This window comes from Sciurus carolinensis, chromosome 3 (genome assembly GCF_902686445.1).
Source record: "Sciurus carolinensis chromosome 3, mSciCar1.2, whole genome shotgun sequence".
Lineage (NCBI taxonomy): Eukaryota > Metazoa > Chordata > Mammalia > Rodentia > Sciuridae > Sciurus > Sciurus carolinensis.
The window spans coordinates 4,913,376-4,935,538 of record NC_062215.1 but is presented as its reverse complement, the minus strand read 5'-3'; the positions used below and the strand labels follow the sequence as shown (position 1 = coordinate 4,935,538).

Genomic DNA, 22,163 nt, shown 5'->3' with positions numbered 1-22,163 from the left:
CCCTGGACTCAGGGTGTGGAGGGGACAGAGACACAGGCTGGGCATGGGGAGGGAGAGAGGCTAAAACAAGGAGGAATACCCAACTCTCTGGGGACAGGACAGGTGGGGATCTTGAGGAACTCAGGTGCCACCTCTCCTGGTCTGTGTTTCTGCTCATGGTGGCTGGCAGGTCTAGGTCAAGTTAGCCCTGTATTATAGTTCTGGACAAAGCATTTCTCAAATGACCAACACGTCTACATGCAATGCTGAGAGCTGACCCAAAGGTTGAGACGGCAAGAGGAGACAGACATGACATGAAGGCAGAGAGGCCCAGCCTTCTCACCCGTCCCAGTCTCCCACGGGACAGCTACAGACCTAGGCGAAGACTTCTGTTTTCAGCAAAAGATGCCTTCAGGTCTCTGAAGAGTAACCTAGGCAATCATCATCCTCACAACACACACCAGAGCTGTGATCTACAGCAGAGCCAGTGGGAGACTAATAATATATTGCCCAGTTGTGTGACCTCCAAAACTAGTGATTTTTTTTTTTTTTTTTTTTTGGTACCAGGGATTGAACACAGGGGTGCTTAACCACGAAGCCCCATCCAAAGTCCTTTTTTATTTTATTTTTTTTATTTTGAGACAGGGTCTCATTAAGTTGCTGAGGCTGGTCTCAAACTTGAGATCCTCCTGTCTCAGCCTCCCAAGTTGCTGGGATTGTGGGCATGTGCTACCATGCCTGGCTCAAAATTAGTGATCTTCAAGTCAACTAAAAGCAAGTGAGGCAGAGCATATGTTTTGGTGTCCTGTAATATGTGCCATGTTCTTGCCTCAGTATCTGGGTGATCTCAGTTAGGCTGTGCCTAATAGTCCCTTCCTAAGTGTAAATTCCTAGAGATCTGTGATGGTTAATTTTATGAATCCAATTGGTTGGGTCCTGCTGCTCAGATATTTGGTTAAATATTATTTTGGATGTTTCTGTGATTTTTGGAGGAGATGGGGGAGATGATTTTAACATTTAAATCATTGAACTTGGAGTAAAGCAGATTACCTTCCATAACACGGACGGGCCTTGTCTAATTAGTAGAAGACCCCCCCCCCCCAACTCCAATAGAACAAAGACTGACTTCCTGGGAGCAAGAAGCAATTCTGCCAGCAACGGCCTTCTGCAGGCTGAGGGTTGGAAACACGGAGGAAGAGCCTTCAGCCTATGTTGTAAAAAGTGCCTTTTGTTGTTGTTGTTTGTGAGACTTCATGTGGTCATTTTCCGTTTTGCTTTGTTTTGTTGCTTTATAAAGCCAGGCTGATCCTCGAGCCCCACGCTTGTTGGAGACCTGAAGGATCAAAACCAGGTCTGTCTGCCACAAGGTGACACTTTCTGTAGGCAGCCGGATTTTAGTTTTCAAGTTAAAAAAAAAAAAAAAAAAAAAAAATCCCCCATTGTTAACCAGACTGCAGGCTCAGCATAAATTATGGAAAGATGATCCCTCCTTTCTAAAAACCAAATGACAAAGAGTGGCACGGGTTCAGGTCTGAGAACAGACAGGACAAAACAAAGAGGGCTGTGTTAGGATGGCTCATCCCTGTCCAGTGGGGAAGGACTGCTGGGAGGCAAGGTCACTCTTTGCAACAAAAGAGGACGTTTCAGCAGTAACTCAGTTTTTGTTTCATTTTTTTTTTTTTTTTTGGTGCTGGGGATGGAACCCAGGGCCCCTCGCGTGCTGAGCACACGCTATACCCCTGAGCTACTACACCCCTGGCCCTAATAATTCAGGAGTTTTGCATCCATATTACCCTACTCCAACTCGAACTTTGGAAAAATATGAGGACTTTTGCTGTTTTCATTCTCTGAACAGATGATCTGTATTTCTAAAAATAATATCAACTTGGATCTCTAAGCTGATTCTCTCTATAGGATACCAGAAACCATGCTGGGGACAAGGGCCAAACACTGGGCAGAGGAGCCAAGCCTGCTGGGAGTGACCCTTCCCAACTTCAGCAAGGACAGTGGTAGAGAGCGGCTGCTGTTATGGTTGCTGGAAAATCCGGGGTGAACTCATGAGATCCAGAGTCCTCAACAGGACAGGGGCCTTGCCTGCACATGGGGTCCTAGAAGCTCCTGGTGGAGGCCTCTGGAAGCATTCAAGGTGTCCCAAATACCCACACATGCTTGAAGCCTTCAGTTCCTAGAAACCATCTAGAGCCTTCTAGTGCACTCCAGAAACTCCTGCCAATAAGAGCCGCTTCCTGGACATGTGGCTAGATTTTTAGCAGCACTGGCAAGATGGGATAAAATAGAAAGAAAAGGAGGGAGGAAAAAGGTCAGGACCAGAGGGGCTGAGAAGGTAGGAGGGGACTCCAGGGAGACAGGTTATGACAAATCATGAAGCAAATGATGCGGGGAAGGGATAAACCTGGCTCAAGTGCTCCAGATTTGACATGTTCTGGGAGACCGAGGTCCAAATAGCTACAACCTCCAAACTAGGAATGTAGAATGACAGTCACGGTTCATCCATCAGCTGGAGTAGTACATGGTCAAGAACTGCCATCCAGGGAAACAGGGAGGCTGCAGGGTAGCCTCCAGAGCCAGAGCCAGCTTCTTTCCAGGCCTGTGACCTTGGCAAACAGCTCTGCCCTCCTGTGTCGCCTTTGCTCCTCTGGATGGTGGCAACAAACACTGTGACCCCACAGGGCTTTGTGAGGGTTGAGCGTGTTAAGTGCTTACAGCAGCCCAGGAACACTCTGGTCATTAGGTGGAGGGAGATGGAAATATTTGTCAGGGGCCTCTATTAGTCAGGGGCCAAGCAAGGAAACGGCAACCTCTTGATGCCAACCAGTAATTTAATACAGGGAACTGGGCAGATGGAAATGGCAGGACAGAAGCAGCAGAAAGTGGACCCTGGGGAACAGGGGGGAAGCCCAGCCTGGCAGCTGGGAGAACAGGGGAGCAGTTGGGGCCTCAGGTCCTAGAAGCCCAAGAAGGGAGCGCTGCCCGGCGGATGCTGGGATCTCTGGCCATCTCTGTCCCCAGCACCACAAAACCAGACTCTGGACACCAACACAGGGGTGGGCTTCTCCAGTTGTCACACATCAGCGTGCCAGGAGGGACACGTGTCCCTGAGGATGACAAAGCTTTGCTTCTGGGACCCTCGCAGACCTGGCTCTATGCATCTCTCCCTGTGGTTTGGTTCTGATTTATAGTCTTTTGTCTGGTAAAACCATAAAAGTGAATTCAGCATTTTCCTGGGTACTGTGAGTCATTCCAGTGGATTCTGGTGTCTGTTGTGGGAAACCCCCAAATTTGTAGCCAACTGGTCAGAAGTGAGGACCTCTGATCTTGCAATTGGTGTCCGAAGCGGGGGATATCCTGGGAGGACTGTGCCCTTTACATGTGACACTTGGTCCGACTCCAGGCAGGCGGTGTTAGGAGCCCCCAAAGGAAGAGGGGAGGGCTGTGAGGTCACATTTTGGGAGGGCCTCTGTCTGGACAGGAGGCCTCCCTTCTCCACCAGGACAGGACTGGTTTTTCGTGAAGCCAGGTGGGGGCTGGGGGCTGGAGACACAGAGGAATCTTTGTAAAGTGTGTGGGAGGACAGGCAAGAAGACCTTGTGCCCGTGTGGCCGTCTACTTGGTCACACACTGGCTGGTCTGCCCATAGGACAGGTTCCCTGGGGCTCCTGAGGTTTAGAAAGTGCCCAGTGCAGCTGGCGCAGTGGGTGGTCAGCCAAGACGGAGGGTGGGCCCATCCAGCACGTCGGAAGATGGGTGCTGCACCTACAGGCCCCAGAGTGGGAGGCAGAGCTGGTTAGAAGTGCAGATTCCAGGACTGGGGTAATACGGCATGATACCACCTCCTAGAACCAGCAAGAACACGCGACCCAGGAGTCCTGGGACAGAGTCTCTCATCAGCTGCCCTGTGGGCCCCTTGTTCCCACCAAGTGTGTAGAGTGGTCACTCTCAACCGGGGTAGGTGTCCCCCAGGCGTATCTGGCAAGGTCTGAAGACCTTTTGGGTTGTCATGACGTGGGGACTACACTGGCATCGGATGGGTAGAGGCCAGGGTGTTGCCAAACGTTCCACAGGACGGGTTCCCACAGCAAAGAATGGTCCAGCCCCAATGTCAACAGCGCTGAGGAACCCCACCCTAAGGAATGAGCTGGGTCTGCAATGAAGACCCCCCAGGGCAAGGGAAAACTGCAGTGTCACCAGCCACCGCAGGAAACACATCTGTTTTCCATTTCTCTCCTTCCTGCCTCAACCTCAGAGAAGAAACACAGGGCAGGGGGGTCCCCTGCCCCAGTGTGGAGCCTCTGCCTGGCCCCTGCCGGGGCAGATGGGGGATGGGAGACGAGCTGTGGACAAGTCTGGAACCCCTCTGGAAGCCAAGGGTGCCTCCATGGAAGCCCGTGCCAGTGTGGCAAAGGGGGTTTGGACCCAGCATAGCTGGTGGTAGTTACTGGGAAAAATAACAGCTTTTCTTCCGAAAGCCTCGCAACTGGCTAAATGTGGGCCTGGCCCAGCAGAGCCACAGAGAGGTCGCCACCAGCTCTGAGAAGGAAGTGCCAAACCCGCGGCCTCCCCTGGACAGAGGGTTAGAGGACAGATGCTGTCACGCAGGGTGGGAGGCCTCAGTCACGGCACCAGGACCAGCGGGGGCACTCGGCCACCACGGCACTGGGGTCCCTGAGGACTCACGTGAAGGGGTCTACACTCACCTTGTCCCAGTTCTTACTTCCTGAGCTGGAGAACCTCCAAAGACAGCTGCCTCCACTGCCTCCCTGCCTGCGGCCGCACTGCTCCCCACAAGGTGTGGAGCCCCATTCTGCCCCTGGAACCTGGGCGGCCTTGGTGATTTGCTTGACCAACGGAGTGCAGCACAAGTGATGCTCGGGACTTTGAGGCTGAGGCTTGAGAAGTCTTGGAGCGCCTGGCTGGGTCTCCGCGTGATTGCTCAGGAACATTCCTTCCTGGACCCCAGCTGCGCATCACGTGGAGAGGCCACGCTCCAAATGACAGTCCCAGCTGGCGGGTGGCAGCTCCCTCAGCATATCGGGGAGCCATCTCAGATGTTCAGCCCCACTGACATGGCAACCTGGGGATCCCCGAGAGCGAGAACCCCCTGCTGAGCCCCATCAACCCACAGCCAAGCCCACTGTGGGAGATGGGAGGCTGTTTCAGGTCACCGCGTTTTAGGGTGTTATTACTCAGAAACACATCATTCGGACACTCCCCTAGGGAGTCAAGAGCTTTCAGGAACGTATGGTCCCCCCTCGGATGAAAAATGGATTTCTAGTGACTCTCCAGGAAGGGTCCACACAGAGCCACGCCAGGGCTAGTGGACCGTACTAACCAGACACCATTACAAGTCCAAGTTCAGGTGTGCACACAGTTCGACTCATGAGGCTGTTAACACTTGATAGGAGAGCCCCCAGGGTCTCCCTCCCCCGGCCCTGCCCATCTCTTCCTCCTTTCCATCCTCCTCCGGTCATTCCCCTCTGCTATTCCAAAGCAGCCACCACGGAAACATGGTCAGGTTCTCAGAATCCAATCCGGATCAGAATGTGGTGTGGCCAGGTGGCAGGGACAAGAGAATTGAAAACAGGGACCAGGGTGCCAAGAGGGAAGGCAAACTTCTCTTCATCTTATATCCAAGGGCAAATAGAATTCCCTAGTAATTAAATACCAATTAGATATTAAGAAAAAGCCTTTCCAAAATTGCATCACCGTTCAACAGGGAAATCGGATGTAATTTGGCTTTTTAATTCAGGAGAGCACCTGGCGTTGACAGCATGGAGTGGGAGGGACCGTAAGAGGCGCAGATCCAAGGCCGGCCCCCCCTTCCCTGGAGCCTGGGCGGCAGCCAGCTGTGTCACCCTTCCCATGTTCCCACGCTGGTGTCTGGGAGGAAGTGGGGAGAGATTGTAACGTGTGTGTCATTTCTGCACTATGCCTGATTCACTTCCAGACATGAAATCTTCAGAGGACCGTTAGTCCATCATGCCCCCTAAGAGTCTTCTGTGGCAGTTACAGGAACCTTTGTGCAGGCTCACCAACTAGGAAAACAGGCTTCGGCTTCTCCTTTGCTGCTAAACTGGTCACTTAGTATACACATTAAAATCAACCGTTAGGGGCTGGGGTTGTGGCTGAGTGGTCGAGCGCTTGCCTAGCACATCTGAGGCACTGGGTTCGGTCCCCAGCGCCGCATAAAGAAACAAAACAGAGGTCTTGTGTCTATCTACAACTAAAAATATTTTTTAAAAAAATCAGATGTTAAATCAAAATTATAGAAACTGAGCAATCTCTGAAATAAAAGGGTTTATAGAGCCATTATAGGTGCCAGTCAGAAAAAGGATCAAGTCCCCAGAACAGTTCCTGCAACTTCCAGCAGCAAGGCAACATGGCAGTTGGAGAAATGTCCAGCAAACCTAGAGCTGAGACCATTTTTGTGACCAAAAAAAAAAAAAAAACCAAAACAAAATAGAGAAGAAAGTACATGTTGTCACACTGAGAACCTGTGCTGGATGCAGAGAAGAGGGTGGGCTGTGCAGAGCCAGAAGCCTGGGGCTAGGACGGCCCAGAGCAGGGGAGACTGCGGCTCCTGGACTGGAGGAGTCCACTGCTTCATGACTACCACTGCAGCTTTGGAAACGGACATTTGAGCGTCATGAAAGAATGATCTGGAAAGAGACACTGCCTGTTCCTCCAGTCCCTCATAAGTTGCTTAGGGTCTCACTAGGTTGCTAAGGCTGGCCTCAAACTTACCATCCTCCTGCCTCAGCCTCCTGAACCATTGGAATTACAGGAGTGTGCCCAGCCAAGTCCCTCATTTAAAAAAAATATTTTGAAAATAGAGTTGTGGTAACTAAAACAACATAAAATTGGGGCTGGGGTTGTGGCTCAGTGGTAGAGTGCTTGCCTCACATGTGTGAGGCCTTGGGTGTGATCCTCAGCACCACATATAAATAGATAAATAAATTAAATAAAGGTATTGTGTCCATCTACAACTAACAGTATTTTTTAAAAAACAACATAAAATTAACCATCTTAAAGTAATAATTTAGTGGCATTAAGCATATTTCTAATGTTGTGAAACTGTCCCCTTTATCTAATTTCAAAACATTTGCATTTCCCCAGAATAAAATCCCACACCCACTGGGCAGTTACTCACTCCCCTCCCCCGACCTTGGCAGTCACCTATCTGCTCTCGGTCTTTAAAGATTTGCCCCTTCTGGGCCTTTCATCTAAGTGGGTGCACACAATAGGTGGCCTTTTGCATCTGGATTCTTTCCCTTAGCATGATATGTTTGAGGTTCATCCACACTGTAACACACAACTGGACTCTATTCCTTTGTATAACCACTTTGGTTTAGGTTAGTGTCCCCCAAGGGTCCGGGTGTGACTGGGAGGTGGGAGAACCTTTAAGAAGTGGGGCCTGATAGGAGGTCTTTCTGTCATCGAGGTGTGCCCTCCAGGGGATAAGGAGGAGACCCAGCCCCTTCCTCCTGCTCTCTTTCACTTCCTGGTCAGTGGTTTTTCTCCACAACAGGGCCTATCATGACGTGCCACCACAGGCCCGAAGCAAAGGGGCTGACCAATCATGGACTGAAATCTCTAAAACTGTGAGTCAAAATAAACCTTTCTTCTACATAAGTTGATTATCTCAGGTATTTGTGATAGTAACAGAAAGCTAACACAATGACCAAATAATATTCCATTGTAAGGATTTGTTACATTGTGTTAACGCATTCATCCACACGGGCATTTGGGTTGTTTCCAGCATTTGGCCACTGTGAGTAATGCTGCCTATGAACACTTCTGCCCCACTTTTTGTGTGTACGTGTGTTTTCATTTTTCTCAGGTACATACCTAGAAGTTGATTGTTGAGTCATATGATAATTATATCTCTAATTTTCTTTCTTTCTTTCTTCTTCTTTTTTTTTTTTTTTTTTTTTTTTTTTTTTTTTTTTAAGAAACAGGGTCTCGCTGTGTTGCCAGGCTGGCCTTAAACTCCTGGCTCAAGCAATCCTCCTGTCTCAGCCTCCAGAATAGACTACAGGCACGTAGCACCAAATCTGGGGTGGATGTTTAACCTTTAAAGGAACCTTAAGTCTTTTATTTTAAAAGATCTCAAGGACTGGTTGGTACTACTGGCTTACTATCTGCCATGTTTCCATGGTCTACATGCCAGCCTTTGTTGGATGCTCACAGCACACAGGGTCCTGGTGCAGAATTGGAACTAGGTTCCTCTCTTGCTCTCAGGAACCTCAGCTCATTAAACGCATCTGAGACCTCAGAGGCTGGCCCTTCAGTGTCCTGGGGTTGCTGTGGCTCCAGGCTCCTGTTCAGCCTTTCCTTGCCAGGGTGGCTCCTATACCGCGGAAGGCTACAAACTGAAGGGCAGATCCCCCTGTGAAGACTCAACATGCCCTCCCCCGTGGGAGTGACATTCGTGCCTGCCAAGCTGAAGGGAGGCAGATCCGGTCCTGTGCTATCATCTTTTGCAGTTATTGAGTGTTTTCCCTCCTTAGGAGCTCCAAGTTCTCATTCTGAGAACCAAGTAGTTACAGATACTTGTCACATGGCAATTGGAACTCAGCCTAAAATGGTTCGTGCTTGTTTGCAAATGCTAAGTTCTGATGCTATGGATTTTTCTAGGCCATGCAGAGTCAGGAAGACTGATGTGTCTTTTTAACTCTACATTAGGACCATCTGGATCCCCCCAGCCTGCCGTGCCCCGCCAGGAGGAGGTGGGGTGCAGAAGGTGTCCTTCCTGAGCTCACTGTATGTGGCAGCACTTTGCATCCAGATGCAGCTTTGTCCCTGGGGGCCCTGTGGCATCTGCTAGAGGATCCGCATGGGAGGTCAGCCTGTGAGCATTGTTTGAGGACTTCTGTGGGCAGTACCCTTCTGACTGCAATATTCCAGTGGCCTATAAGCTCCTGGTTGCTCTAGAGCATTCTCTGGCCCTTTCTATTTTGATTTATTCATATATAGATACACACACACACACACACACACACACACACACACTCTCTCTCTCTCTCTCTCTCTCTCTCTCTCTCTCTCATATGTTCTAACTAGTCTGCAAGTCTTGAAATATCAGACATTAAAAAAAAAAAAATCCTCAGCACCAAGACAGGTAATCACCTGGTTACCCATGTAGTTTTGAAACCAGGGTGTCAGAGGAGGCTGCTGGGATCCTCTGATGGTGCCTCGAAGGAGAAATGACATCTTAGCTCATTCTCAACATGACAGTCCTGTTGCTGTGATCAGGACTTTAAGGCAATGAGCGACAAGAACAAGCCACTCTGCTGTTGGAGAGGCTATCCTGTCAGATCGTCAGCATGGCTCCCTGTCTGCACAAAGGCCCCAGGGGCTGTCCGCGCCTGTGGAATCAGGCAAAGGCATCCTGTCCAGAGCGCGGCTCCCTGGCCCCAGCTGTCCAGCATCCCGCACAATCATTACTTCAGTAGCCCGGCTTGTGCCTGGAAAGAATAGAAGGGCTTGACCTTCAGGAGATGAGCCTCCAGGGAAGGGGAATTTCTATTTTCGGGATGTGGATAATGAGCATGAGGAACGCTCCAGGCTCCAAGTCTCTTCCCAGCTTGGTGAAATAGGGCATCCATCCCTTGCTTGCCCCCACTAATTGGCTTTGAGGAAGCCTAAGAGGCTGCTTGTTTGTGTAAAAGAGGAGACAGGTATACCCCGGGATGGCCACCAGGAGGGTGTCCCCAGAGACCCCTGTGCTGTCTGGGAACAGGATGAGAAGGAACTTCACTGTCCCTCAGTGCAGGTGTAGGTCCCCCCTTAGGTGGGTGGAAATAGCCCCAGACCATTAGGCAAAGGCACTTCCTGGCCCAGGCCCACATCCAACCTGCTCTCTGTTTGCTTTGGGAACCACCCAAGGACACATTTTAGCTTCTGAGATGTGCAAGTGGAAAACATTCCAAAACAAAAAGCCCCAGGAAAACTGTGCACACCCATCCCCCGCCTCTGTGAGCAGGGCTCGGCTGCTGAGATAAAAGCAGCTTGGCTTTCCTTTGCATGACTGCCAAGGTGCTGTGACACAGCCTTCGGGCTTCTCCTCCCTGGGAGGTGAGGTCTTTGCACCAGGGTCCCCAGGATAGCTGAGCAAGGGAGCAACAGGCAGAGGTGGTGGACTGGGGCTTGGCTGTACCCTGGGCACAAGTATTCAGGATGTGGGGTTGGACAGGAAAGGCCAGGCCAGAGCCCACTTTGGGCCTGAAGGGGAACTGATGTCAGCAGGAGCCCAGGGAATGCTCCCAATGAGTGACTCTTTCCTGGGGCAGGCGTGTCAGTGTGGCTGGCCTGGTCCAGCCTTGCCACAGAGGAGAGAAGCAGCTGGATTGCCAGGTCACATGACAGGAGCTGGGAGGGCCGCACACTTTTGTTGTTGCCCAGGGGCTGTGCCTGGGGGCAAGCCCTTCCTGCAAAGCAGTGTGGGGAGTTCTGCCAGGCTGCAAATGGATGGGCTGGTCTGTTTCCAACACCTCCCCAGGTGAAGAGTTGGGGTTTTGCAATGCTGTAATTACTATGTTTAGCAAAGATGCCAATTTCTCCCTCTTGGGTCATTTCAAAAAATGGAAACCAATTTTCTTTGTGCTAGATGAGTCAAAGACCACAAAGTCTAGAGAATCACGTCTTGATCCCAAAAAGGGTGTTTTTAGCCAAATCAGGATATGCTTATTTTGGGGAAAGCAAGGTCCTGGTTTGTGTTCACTTGGGTACAGCTGGGAAAGGGAGGAGGAGCTGGAAAAGAAGGTTTTGGAGTCAAGTAAAGACACAGTTTCTGGACTATTTACCTATCCATCTGTGGTTGGCAAAGTCATGGTCTCTAAAGGTGTCCCTGTCACAATCCCTAGAATCCATGAATGAACATGTTACCTTATATAGCAAAAGGGACAATCCAAATGTGATTAAAGATCTTGAGATGGGAGATTATCGTATGCCATCTGGGTGGAGCCATTGTAATCTCAGGGTCCTTACGACAGGAACAAAGGCAGGCCAGAGTGAGAGAAGACTAAGGGCTGAAACAGAAGCTAGAGATAAGATCTGATTCTGAGATGCTGCAGGTTTTCCAGGTGAAGGAAAGCCCCTGAACCGAGGAACACAGGTGGCTCCTAGGAGAAAAGGCCGGGTTACACAGTCCCACAAGTCCACTGTGGACTTCCGACCTCTGGAAACAAGACAAATCTGTGCAGTAATAGGAACCTAGTGCACCATTCAACACAAAACTCAGCTTTGTTCTTCCAAGGCCTGGGGAACAAACCCATCTGCTCCGGAAACTGAGGTTGCCATAAGCCAAGGTAGAAGCCAGGATCTGAAGGTCAAGGTAGCTGGGACAGTGTGGGAGCTGGGCTGTCAACAGATATAAACTCCTCCCAGCAGACTGCACCCTGGCAGCGCTGAGAGGAGGGCAGGCCTGGCTTCCACACACGGCATTTCTCCGGTACCTACAGAAGCATGCACAGTGCCTAGGATTTTCCTCTTTCAAGACCCCCTAGTGTTGTTACATGAAGCCAGGCACAGTGGTGCATGCCAGTAATCCCAGCTACTGGGGAGGCTGAGGCAGGAGGCTAAGGCAGGAAGATCACAAGCTCAAGGCCAGCCTGGGCAACTTAGTGAGATCCTATCTCAACCTGAAAAAACTTTTTTAAAGACTGGGATGTAACTCAGTGTTAGATCACTGTGGGTTCAATCCCCTGTACTACAATATTTAAAAAAACAAAAAAGAAAATCTCAAACCTTGGTTTCACATAAGGATCCTTACAACTTATTGATTTTCCCTCCCAGTCATTTACATTTGAGGGAGAACATGCCCTTAGAAAATAATGCAGAGCACATCTAAATCTAGACAATGAATCTTGGGCTGGGGGGTCGAACTCAGTTTGGCAGAGCCCGAGGGTCTATCCCCAGCACTGATAGACACACACACACATGAACAAATCTCAGCCAACTCTTTCACAGGGAAGATGGCCGTGAAGATGAGGGTGAAAATCAGGGTGATGTAGAGATGAGACAAGGAACATCAAAGAGTGCCAACAAACCACCAGAAGCCAGGACAGACACCGGACAGAATCTCCCTCAGAGCCTCCAAAGGAACCAACCCTGCTGACGCCTTTTAGCGAAGCCAGTAAATTTCTGTCTGAGCCACCAGGAAACAGATGCAGATGCCTCCAGATGCTGGCAGGCAGCTAAAACAACAGTGGGTATGAATACAGTGGGTGCAAACTGAAGACCCTGAATCGCAGTCAGGGTCCCCAAGCCTGAAGATGAGGGCGTGTGGGAGGCAGAACCCAAAAGCCCAGCACAGACCAGGTCCCCAGCCTCAGCAAGGATGTCCATGAGGAGAAGACCACCCAAGGCTTGAAGGTAGAGTCGCCCCACACACAACCAGAGTAGTCACACCACCACACAAACAGAAACCAAGGCAAAGCCCACACTTCAGCAAGCAGCCAGGAATCCTGTGTGGCCAGTCTGCTCCTCCAGATCCTCCACAAGTGGCATGTGACACCAACACTGGGTGGGCATGGTCAACTTGCAAAGAATATCTAGGAAACAGAATGGAAAGCCATATCTAGGGTGGTCCTAAAACACAAGTCTTAAAAAGAATTTGCAGAACTGGACACCTCCCTTCCCTTCCAACCTTCCTGGCAATAAACTACTATAAAAAGGGCAAGAACCTGAGGCTAAGAGAGGCCTGGAGGCCCTGCAATTGGATAGCTGCACTCACCCAGGGAAGGGAGCCTTAGGGAAGGGTGAGATAACAGGAATCCTCTCCTAATAAAAGCAAGTCATGTACCACCTGGCCTAGTGAACGCCTGCTTTTTTTCCTCTTAAAAAAGCATGAGTGTGGGGTTCCAGCAGGTGTGTCTCCCTAGGGAGGCTGCCCACAGGAGGGGGAGGCTGAGGGAGAGAGCAAAACAATTCCTTTCACACCTGTGAGACAGGTAATACCTGTGAGGCCAGTCCTGCCTTGGCAATCAAGTCAGACCCCCTGGCTGGCCCAAGCCTGATGCCAGGTGCATGGTGGGCCCTGCTGAACACAGTAACTGGTTGTTTCATTAGAACCTGGGGGGTGAAGCCTGGACAGGGCTTGGGGCTGTTTCCTCTTTTGGAGACTCTGTGAAGGCTGGGTTTCTAGGGCGGCTCTGCGGCAAGCAATCCACCAGACCAATATCCAGGGAAAGTTGGGGAGCCGGAGGCCGCCAGCCTATCCCGGCCTGGCCTCCTAGGCTGGGGGCAGGGCTGGGGGTTTGCTACTCAGCTCTGTTAGGAAAGGGTTTGGTTGCTTGAGTAAACTTCCAAAGTTTCAGTTCCCCCAAGGGGCAAGAGCAGAATGCTTCTTGCTTCTGTCCAATCCTGTCTCTTGGGCCAGGAATGTGGATGGGTGAGTTTCTGGAGATGGGATGAAGTTCTTCAGACAGGCAGAAAGGGAAAGGGGTCTGGAAGAGGCACTGAGATGGGGGGAGGTGAATGACAAGAATGAGACGGGGCAGAGCAGAGGACTTGGGGGCGGGGGGAGGCCCAAGGAGGACAGAGGAATCATTGTGCAGACTGGCACCAGGGCCAGAGGGCTTTGCCCTTTGCCTCCCTCCCACTGGGCCCTCAGAAGGCGGGAGGGATAAAGAGCCCAGCAGGCTGTGCTGCTTCCCCTTGCAAGCGCCAGCTGTTTCCAGTCAATTGCAGCCCCTCCTCGCCAGCCCTAGGACCCAGGGGTTCCAGCCTGGGGCCCGAGAGGAAAAGGGAGGTCTTTTTCCAGGAGGGTTTTGTAACCAAGAATTCACGCACAGCCAGGTCTTCCCCTCCTCGTGCCTCAGTTTCCCCTCTTCAGCTGCTAACAACTGCGGCTTGTCAGGCCTGATAGAAATGTTCTTCTGAGCCAGGAAGCTGGAGGGGGGACTGCCCCGCCGGTCTCCGCAGCAGTCCGTTCCAAGGTTGAGATCTCGCTAGCACAGCTTCCTACCCCGGTCATCTAGGCGCCAAAGTCCGGACCTGAACCCCAACAGCCGCTGGAGGACAGGGGAGGGAAAAAGAGGGGAGAAGGGAGTAGCGGGCAGACCTGGCTCCCGGCTCGCGAGCGGAGACCCTCCTCCAGCCCGTGCTCGCATTCCTGCGGCGCATGACCGCGGCATTGCGGCTGCAGCGCTGCCCTCCCCCGCCTAAGCGGGATTCCTGGGGTGGCGGCGTAGGGGGACCGGGGTGCAGGACTCAATCTCCGCGGATGCGCGTCGCGGCTTTGGGAGTGAGTAATGACGCCCCTGCTCCTTCCCGGGTTCTTGTTTCCCGGAGTTTCTCCACCCGTGAACGCGTCGCTGAGTCACCTTCTCAGAACGCTCTCGGGACGCCCAGGACCCGGCCCGGGCTGCACCCGGACAGCGCAGAGAGGAAGTGCACACTGCCAGGACCGTGCGGAGCCGCGGATTCCAGGAGCGCGAGTCCCATCCTGGGTGCCCCGCCCGGGGACCCCCAAGTGATGGGAAGAGGGGTCGGGTTGTGGGGTCCTCTGGAAGAGAAGACACCACCGAGGAGTGCCCGAATTCAGGGCGCCACCCTGCTAACTGGTTCTGCTTTCCTCCTGGGCCAGCCTCTTCTCGAATTTAAGAAGCTATAGAAGAGAGGTGTGTGTGGGTCGGTTGGGGGCCGGCGAGGGAACGTGGGCTCTCCACAGCCAGGGCCTGGACCATCTGAGTCTCCTACGGGTCCCCCTCCCAAGTGTGGCCGTACCTGGTCAGGTCATCAGTTGGGCTTTGGCAACGTCTTCCTCCCAGTCTCCGCCAATGACCTTCCAGAGATTTAATTCGAGCTGTTCACGGACACGTTCAGGTCACTTGCCGCGAAATACATCAGACACTGACAGACGCGTGCGGGTTTGCCAATTGAAGCAGAAACTCCCCGGCGCGTTTGCGTCTTCCCGCGGAGGAAGCGGGAGGGGCGGGGGCGGCGGGGACACGCCCTCCAAGCTTGCCTTTCCTTCGCGATCTGGACCCCTAGGCCCTCCACGCTGCCAGGCTCCTCTCCAGCGGGGCGGGGAACGTGGAGCTGGACTGCTCGCTGCGGGCAGCTTCTCTGGCCCAGGTGAGCTCCGATGGTGTTCCCAGGGAAAGGTTTCAACTTTTGGGGTTGCTGACAAAGCTCCCTCCTCCTGACCGCGTACTCTGACGCGGAGCCGTCAAAGCCAGTCCCGATCTGCTGGGGACCGCACGCCAGGCTGCTTTGGGCTCGCTGTGGCTGGGTGGCCCAGCAGCAGTCAGGAAGCTAAAAATAGCCCTCCGCGGGAGACGTGGGAAGGAAGAAAAGAGCCCGCGGGTGGCTGGTGAGATGTCCCAGCTCGGGACAATGGGCGCCAGGCTGGGACCGGACCTGGAATTCCGGGTGGGCTAGGCAGGGGCGCGCAAAGAGGGCACGGCATCCTGGCTTCGAGCAACGTGGATAGGTCTGCGGGTAGCTCGCGGGGCTTCCAGGCGCAGTCTAGGTTCGTCCCAGAGCGCAAAACCGCATGCGCCCGGTGCCCACTCAAACTTCGGGCACCCAGACGAGTACGCGCGGGGCTTGCATCTCGCCTCTGGGGCGAGCTCACCTTCGCGCGCCGTTGGACGCTGTGTCCACGCCTCTCCTAGTGCTCCTCCAGTCCCTCGGCGGCGCCACTAACTATGAGCGGCGGGAGCGCGCATCCGCTTCCCAGGATTCGGCCGAGAACCTGAGGGTGGCCAAGCGGTGGGCTCGGGAGAGCTGGGGGCGGTGCGGTGGCGCCCCGAGCCGGGGCCGGGATCCACACGGAGCTTGAGTTCCACCTCCGCTAGCTGGGGCAACGCGGGGCGTGGTTTGGCAGGCGCCCAAACAGAGAGCCCTCCCCGCTCCGTGGCGCCGCGCGATGAAGTTCAGCGAAAAGTTTGAGGCCAGAGGCAGCGAAACCCGGGAGTCTGTGCCAGCCCGGCGCTTCAGTTGTCACTCAGTTGCGGGGCTGAGCCCTGAACAAGCTTCGTTCCGCCCCAGGCCACTATAGGGCACGGCATTGTCGCCTCCCCAGCAAACCAGACCGACTGGGTAGGGCCGCCCGCCCTGCCCTCCCGTGGCTGGTAGCTCCTGGGCGGCCCGCCCTCGAGAGGCCCCGGGGAACTGGGCCACGCACCGCGAGACCCTGTGCCCACTCGCGCTCCGGCAAGGCAGGCGGTAGCTGTCGGCTCAGCTCGGGCTCGGCTCTCTCGCGACAAGGGCTGCTCGCACGAACGCAGCGCGCATCGCGGCGGAGCAGGGCTCTTGGAGGCGTGCCACGGCCCCAGCTTCTCTGAAACTCGGGGCAGGGGACGCGGTGACCCGGCTGAGACTGGGATCCTCGCTCAGCACTTCGTGCCTCGCGATGTCTGCTCAAGTTCTGGGATTTTTGCGCAACTGGACTCCCCTCTCCCTGGCAGCCCCACAGGGTGAGGAGCTAGTCCGACGGAGAGAGCCGTGGGGCTCTGACTCATCCCTCGGGCGGGAACCCAAAGCCCCAGAGAGGAATGCCTCCGGGAAGAGACCCTTTTCCTCGGGGGATTGGGGACTCAGTTGGTGGCATCGGACGTCGGCTCTCTGGACTTCCAGAAAGCTAGGTCCTGGACTCCAGGGGCTTATAGCGATCCAGGAGCGCGCCACTCTCGGTGCGTGGTCCCGGGATCTAGGTGGGCGCCGCCTCCCGCACAAGGAGCCGCTGCCCTGGACTCACTCCTCCAGCGCCGTCTCCTCTTTCCCCGCAGATCTGGCCGCTGCAGGGAATGACGCGGTTACCCCCACAGCCCCGGCTCCGGGCGGGGAGGGCGAGCCCCACAGCCAACACCGCGACGCCCTCCTGGGCAGCACCGATAAGGAGCTGAAAGCACGAGCCGCGGTCACCGGGGGCAGCGCCGCAACAGCGCCAGGGACCCCCTGGCAGCTGGAGCCGCCGGACGAGGCTATGGATCCAGGTTTGTGGGGGTCTGGTTGGAAAGAGCTGTAGGGGATCCCCTCTCCCTCGCCAATAATATTGGAACTCCGAAAGAAAGGGTTTGGGGACTCTGGAGAGAAATACTTTCCCCCACGAGACCGGAAGCCGACCGGGCCTGAGTCAAGGAGAGGGGAATCAGGAGTGCGCGCCCCACCCCAGACCTCCTCTCGGGAGATCGTGTCCTCTGGTTGGGCTTTACTGGGTTAAGTACCGGGTATTGCTGGCGCTGCGTTTCCACCCTGGCGCCCTTGTTGCTCTTCTCGGCCCCCTAGTGGCCGGTTGGGGACGCGGCCTTCTCGGGTTTGTTTTTGTAGTGGGAGGCCCCGGGGGCCTGCTCCCCCGGCCTTGCCGTGTGCTGGTGCTGCTGAACCCGCGCGGCGGCAAGGGCAAGGCCCTGCAGCTCTTCCAGAGCCTCGTGCAGCCCCTTCTGGCCGAGGCCGAAGTCTCCTTCACGCTGATGCTCACTGGTGAGTCTTCCTCCACACTGGCGGAGGTGCAGGGAGCGTCGCCTGCCAGAGCCAGCCCTGAGAACTGCATGTCTCCTACAGAGAGGAGGAACCACGCGCGGGAACTGGTGCGGGCGGAGGAGCTGGGCCGCTGGGATGCTCTGGTGGTCATGTCTGGGGATGGGCTGATGCATGAGGTGAGGCCTGCACCAGAGGCTGGCCCGGGGCTGGGACATGGGTCCGGTGGGGCTTCCAGGGCTGAGGAGTCATGCTCCAACAGGTGGTGAATGGACTCATGGAGCGGCCGGACTGGGAGACCGCCATCCAGAAACCCTTGTGTAGCCTCCCAGCAGGGTCTGGCAATGCTCTGGCAGCTTCCTTGAACCACTATGCTGGGTGAGAACCCAGGGCCAGAGTGGGTCTCCATTTCCCCTGGGTGCCAGGTTTTCTAAGTTCTCCTATGCAGGAGTAAATTCCACTTCACCTTATCCCTCCAGAGACTGGCTCTCAGTTCTGGGGCCTGTTCCTGGCCAGCCCACCTGTTCTCTGTACTGCCCCTGCTAACTCCCTAGGGAGTACATGTTGCTTGCCTGCAAGCGAAAGGGAGGAGGAGGAAGGGGAGGATGCATGGGGCTCCTCCCCTGCCCCATCAGACCTTTTCCCCTGCAGCTATGAGCAGGTGACTAATGAGGACCTCCTGACCAACTGCACGCAGCTGCTGTGCCAGCGGCTCCTGTCGCCTATGAACCTGCTGTCCTTGCACACCGCCTCGGGCCTGCGCCTCTTCTCTGTGCTCAGCCTGGCCTGGGGCTTCATTGCTGACGTGGACCTGGAAAGTGAGAAGTATCGGCGCTTAGGGGAGATGCGCTTCACTCTGGGGACCTTCCTGCGCCTGGCAGCCCTGCGCACCTACCGAGGGCAACTGGCCTACCTCCCCGCAGGAAGCGCCGTCTCTAAGATGCCCAGCTCCCCTGCTCCAATGCAGCAGGGCCCTGTGGACGCACACCTTGTTCCTCTGGAGGAGCCAGTGCCCTCTCACTGGACAGTTGTACCCCACCAGGACTTTGTGCTGGTGCTGGCGCTGCTGCACACCCACCTGGGCAGTGAGATGTTTGCTGCGCCCATGGGCCGCTGTGCAGCTGGTGTTATGCATCTGTTCTACGTGCGGGCAGGCGTGTCCAGGGCCATGCTGCTGCGCCTCTTCCTGGCCATGGAGAAGGGCAAGCACATGGAGTATGACTGCCCCTACTTGGTGCATGTGCCTGTGATTGCCTTCCGCCTGGAGCCTAAGGATGGGAGGGGTGTGTTTGCTGTGGATGGGGAGTTGATGGTCAGTGAGGCTGTGCAGGGCCAAGTGCACCCAGACTACTTCTGGATGGTCAGTGGTGGCTGCAGGGGTCCCCCACCTAGCCAGGAATCCCAGCAGATGCCACCTCCAGGGGAGCCTTTATGACCCATGGGCCTGCTGTGCCTTTGTCTACTGTGTGTGGGCTGAGCTTGGGACCCTGTCCTTCCCCCAGGGCAGGAGGACCTGTCCACAGCTTTTGGAGTTGATGGGGCCTCCTCTGGAAAAGGGTAGGAAGGTGGTAGAGGTTAAGCTTCGGGAGTTCGGGTTCTACCCACCAGAGGTCAGAACAAGGCCAGGGGCAGGAGCCCTGCTGGCTGGGCCAGTTGTCTGTGGAAAGTACTTCTGTCTGGAAGCTGTCCCATGAATTAAACTCCAATAAAAGTGACATTCCCGGCCTGCTGATACCGTCCTGGGGACTAGGGAGGGAATGGGGTCTTGCTCCAGTCAAGGCTACAGAATTTAATGTTAACGCTGCCTAATGGACAGTGCATGGCACAGCCACCTTGGCAGTGGGCTCTCAGGAGAGCACCTTCAGCCTTGGAGCTTGCAGATCATCTGACCTCACAACTGGAAAGATGGAGACTCCTCGTTCCTGCCTCTGACTGTGGGCCACACAGCCAGCTGGTCAGCAAGTGTGGCTGGATCCCTGTGTGGGTTGAACAGGAAAGGAAAAGGTCTTGTTAAAGACATCAGGGAAACCACAGGGAGCAAGGCAGATCTCAGAAGGCACCCCTGAGGGTGCTTAGCCCACCAGGCTCACTCGGCTGCCCTTCCCCACTGCTCCTCCTGCAGGAGCTGGGCAGGAGTTAAGAGGAAGAAGCAGGGAGGAGCAGATGCCAATCTCCCAACTGGGCAACCATTTTGGCTTGCAGCCCAGGAAGATGACACCTGCTTGCTGACAGATGCTGTGATGTCAGCTCTCCCAGAACTGGAAATAGCTGAAGGGGCCAGTTGTAGGCTGCTGGGACCACAGCTCCGCAGAGGCAGACACTGCTGAGAACTGGTTCTTGAGGAATGCCATGCAGGCCAGGAATGGAGCCCAGCCCCAAGGCACTGAATAGGCCCCACCTCCCAGCCTCTGGCTCCTACCACTGGGGAGGCCACCGGCCTTCAGGCAGAGGGAAGCCAGGCCCTGCTGCCACACCCTTCCCTCCAGGGAGGCAGTGTGTGAGGAGCACTGGCGTGAGGAAGAAAGGCAAGAAAGGCAACGGAGCTCAGATGAATGGCAGAGGCAGGTTTAATGGTGTCACCTTGTCTTGTTAATGAGCCAAACAAACAAAAAAAAAAATGCAAGTAAAAAAAAGTTTAATCACACAGCACTTTATACAGATATTGTAAGCAGTAGGCATTCACATCTCCACACGACTTGAGGCGCAGCCCCACCAGGCACTCGGATGTTCTGAGGGTGCCCAGTGAGGCCACGTGTGTGGTCCAGCTCCGCTCTTCCCGTGGCTCTGCTGCCTGGGTGGTCCTCGCACAGCACAGGTGTGGAGCCCACTTAAGGCTGACAAGACGCATCATGCTTTGGCTTTTTTTTTTTTTTTTTTGTCTTTTTTTTTCTAATAAGAGTTAATATCTTTGCTTTTGAGATTTGTTTTCTCCAACCTTAAATATTACATACATACACCAGAAATTACATATAGCTGCAGTGTGCTCAACAGCATCCTCTTAACCTGGAGCTTCACATTATCAAAAGCTTAGAAAACTTGTAAACCTCTGGGCCTGTCTCAGGAGGGCACTGGGCGCTTCTGCCGCCTCCCTTCCTCTCTGGATGAGCCTGCAGAGTTCGTCAGCAAGGCTGACGGAGGCCTAGCCCTCATCCCAGAGAGGCCTGTGCCACGGGATGGGGAGAGGCCCCAGCGCCTGCCCTGCAGCTCCTGTTCCCTCGCCAGAGGTGAGGCTGGAAGGCCAGCAGGCGTCTACCGCAGTGCCCACAGGTGGGTCCTGGGCCCGAGCTGCTGTTGCCCCACCAGCCACGGACAGGAAGCACAAGGCACCTACAGCAGTTTGTTCCCCATCAGCTCCCTGTCCCCAACTCCATGTTGGTGCGTGAGACTACCGCCTCTCCCGGGCATCCCCCTGAACCTAGCCCGGTCCCAACCTCTCTTAGAGAGCAAGTTCAATAGGCCTAAAGGCTATAATGTGGCAAATGGGCCGAGCTGGGCGTCAGCAACAGCGCTACAGCTCCCATGGGATAGTCGACGCTAGGGGACTAGGGGCACATCCAGTGGTGGAGGCAGCAGGAGGGTCTGGGACATGGGGAGGCTACAGTCCAACTGAAGAGGTTGAAAGGGACCGGGGACATTGCAGGAGCAGCCCACACTTCATGCAAGGCACATCCACTCTCCTGCCCTGCTGCAGGGTCCCCGGGCCCCAGAACACTCCGCCTCTGACCTGAGAAGGGGACAGCAAGGGAGCAAGTACCGGGACATTCTGCCTGGGCAATAAGTGGAAAATCGCAACAGGGTTCCGATTTTCTTTGCCACAGGGGACCTGCCCATTTATCGCTTCGGAATAGAAACGCAGCATTTCGGGACACTTCTTACACTTCAGCATCAAACTTGCCTTGGGGAGAAGAGGGTTGGGGGGCTCGCACTGGGGATGGAAGGGGACAGGAGGAGGGGAGGTTCGGGGGGGGGGAGTGAGCAGGCAGCAGCTGGCCTCTCCCACGGTGATGCTCCTTCCCCGGGGCTGGCGGCTACTTGTCCTCTGTGCGCTCAGGCATGCCTGCTTCCAGCAGGGCAGCCCGGAACTGCGCCAGGACGCCCCTGATGCTCTTGATGAAACCCTTAGAGAGCGGGAAGAGTGGGAAGCCGATGTCAGGGTAGCCACTCTTCTCAGGCAAGAAGCTCCGGTAGCTCTTCCTCCGCTTCTTTGGTCTGACACTGGGTGGCACTGACGCATCGGGCGCTGACTCCGAGGTCTGGTCTGTGCGGTCCCTGCTAGTCGAGGCAGGGCACTGGGCTCCACCCTCCGAGTCTGAGCCTTGAGAGGCCTCTCCGGGGGCCAGCCCAGCATCCTCAGGTTCTTCACGGCCGGAGTCTGAGAGCTCAGCTGCAGCAGGAGGCTCTGGTGAGCCACTGTCCTTGGGGATGCCATTGGGCAGTGCCTGGGCCCTCTCCAGCAGGGCGTGGGTTTCCAGCCAGGACTCCATGCGGTTCACAAGCCGCCAGCCACCAGTGCTGAAGTGCTGCCGGATCTCCTGCTCGAAGACCTCTGGCGGCCGCCGTACCAACTGGGTCATGGACTGCACCACCCGGATCAGCGCCATCTCATTGTAGCAGCGGCTGTTCTCGTAGCCTTCCTGCAGGCCCCGGTCACTGTCGAAGCCAGCTTCATTGTAGTATGGCTCATTCACCAGGATTAGACCTGCAGTGGGCGGGGGCAGCCCATCAGGCCAAGCCTG

General features: G+C 54.9%; 2 protein-coding genes and 1 long non-coding RNA gene across 6 annotated transcripts in view; 1 reads left to right on the top strand and 2 right to left on the bottom strand.

Moving 5' to 3' along the window:
• Nucleotides 1-1,637: 1,637 nt before the first annotated feature.
• On the bottom strand, nucleotides 1,638-6,795 carry LOC124978961 (uncharacterized). Its single transcript, XR_007107597.1, has 2 exons — nucleotides 4,695-6,795; nucleotides 1,638-3,753 (listed from the first exon to the last, which is right to left on the bottom strand). It is a non-coding gene; the product is annotated as an uncharacterized LOC124978961 (long non-coding RNA).
• A 6,952-nt stretch (nucleotides 6,796-13,747) lies between these two features.
• On the top strand, nucleotides 13,748-19,146 carry Sphk1 (sphingosine kinase 1). Of its 3 annotated transcripts, none has more exons than XM_047545684.1 (6): nucleotides 13,748-15,078; nucleotides 16,737-16,943; nucleotides 17,278-17,430; nucleotides 17,512-17,606; nucleotides 17,690-17,805; nucleotides 18,079-19,146. In XM_047545684.1, exons 1-6 carry the CDS (start codon nucleotides 14,781-14,783, stop codon nucleotides 18,860-18,862), a joined length of 1,653 nt encoding a protein of 550 aa, XP_047401640.1. In that variant the 5' UTR covers nucleotides 13,748-14,780; the 3' UTR covers nucleotides 18,863-19,146. The 3 variants fall into 3 exon arrangements, with proteins under 3 accessions (XP_047401640.1, XP_047401642.1, XP_047401641.1); XM_047545686.1 differs by having other exon boundaries at nucleotides 13,766-14,621; XM_047545685.1 differs by having other exon boundaries at nucleotides 15,029-16,424.
• Nucleotides 19,147-20,045: 899 nt separating this feature from the next.
• Ube2o (ubiquitin conjugating enzyme E2 O) overlaps nucleotides 20,046-22,163 on the bottom strand; it is a 60,097-nt gene continuing 57,979 nt past the window's right edge. For both annotated transcript variants that reach the window (XM_047545724.1, XM_047545725.1), the window contains exon 18: nucleotides 20,046-22,126. In XM_047545724.1, coding sequence (XP_047401680.1) covers nucleotides 21,456-22,126 — 671 coding nt within the window. In that variant the 3' untranslated portion in view covers nucleotides 20,046-21,455. The remainder of the gene's footprint in view (nucleotides 22,127-22,163) is intronic.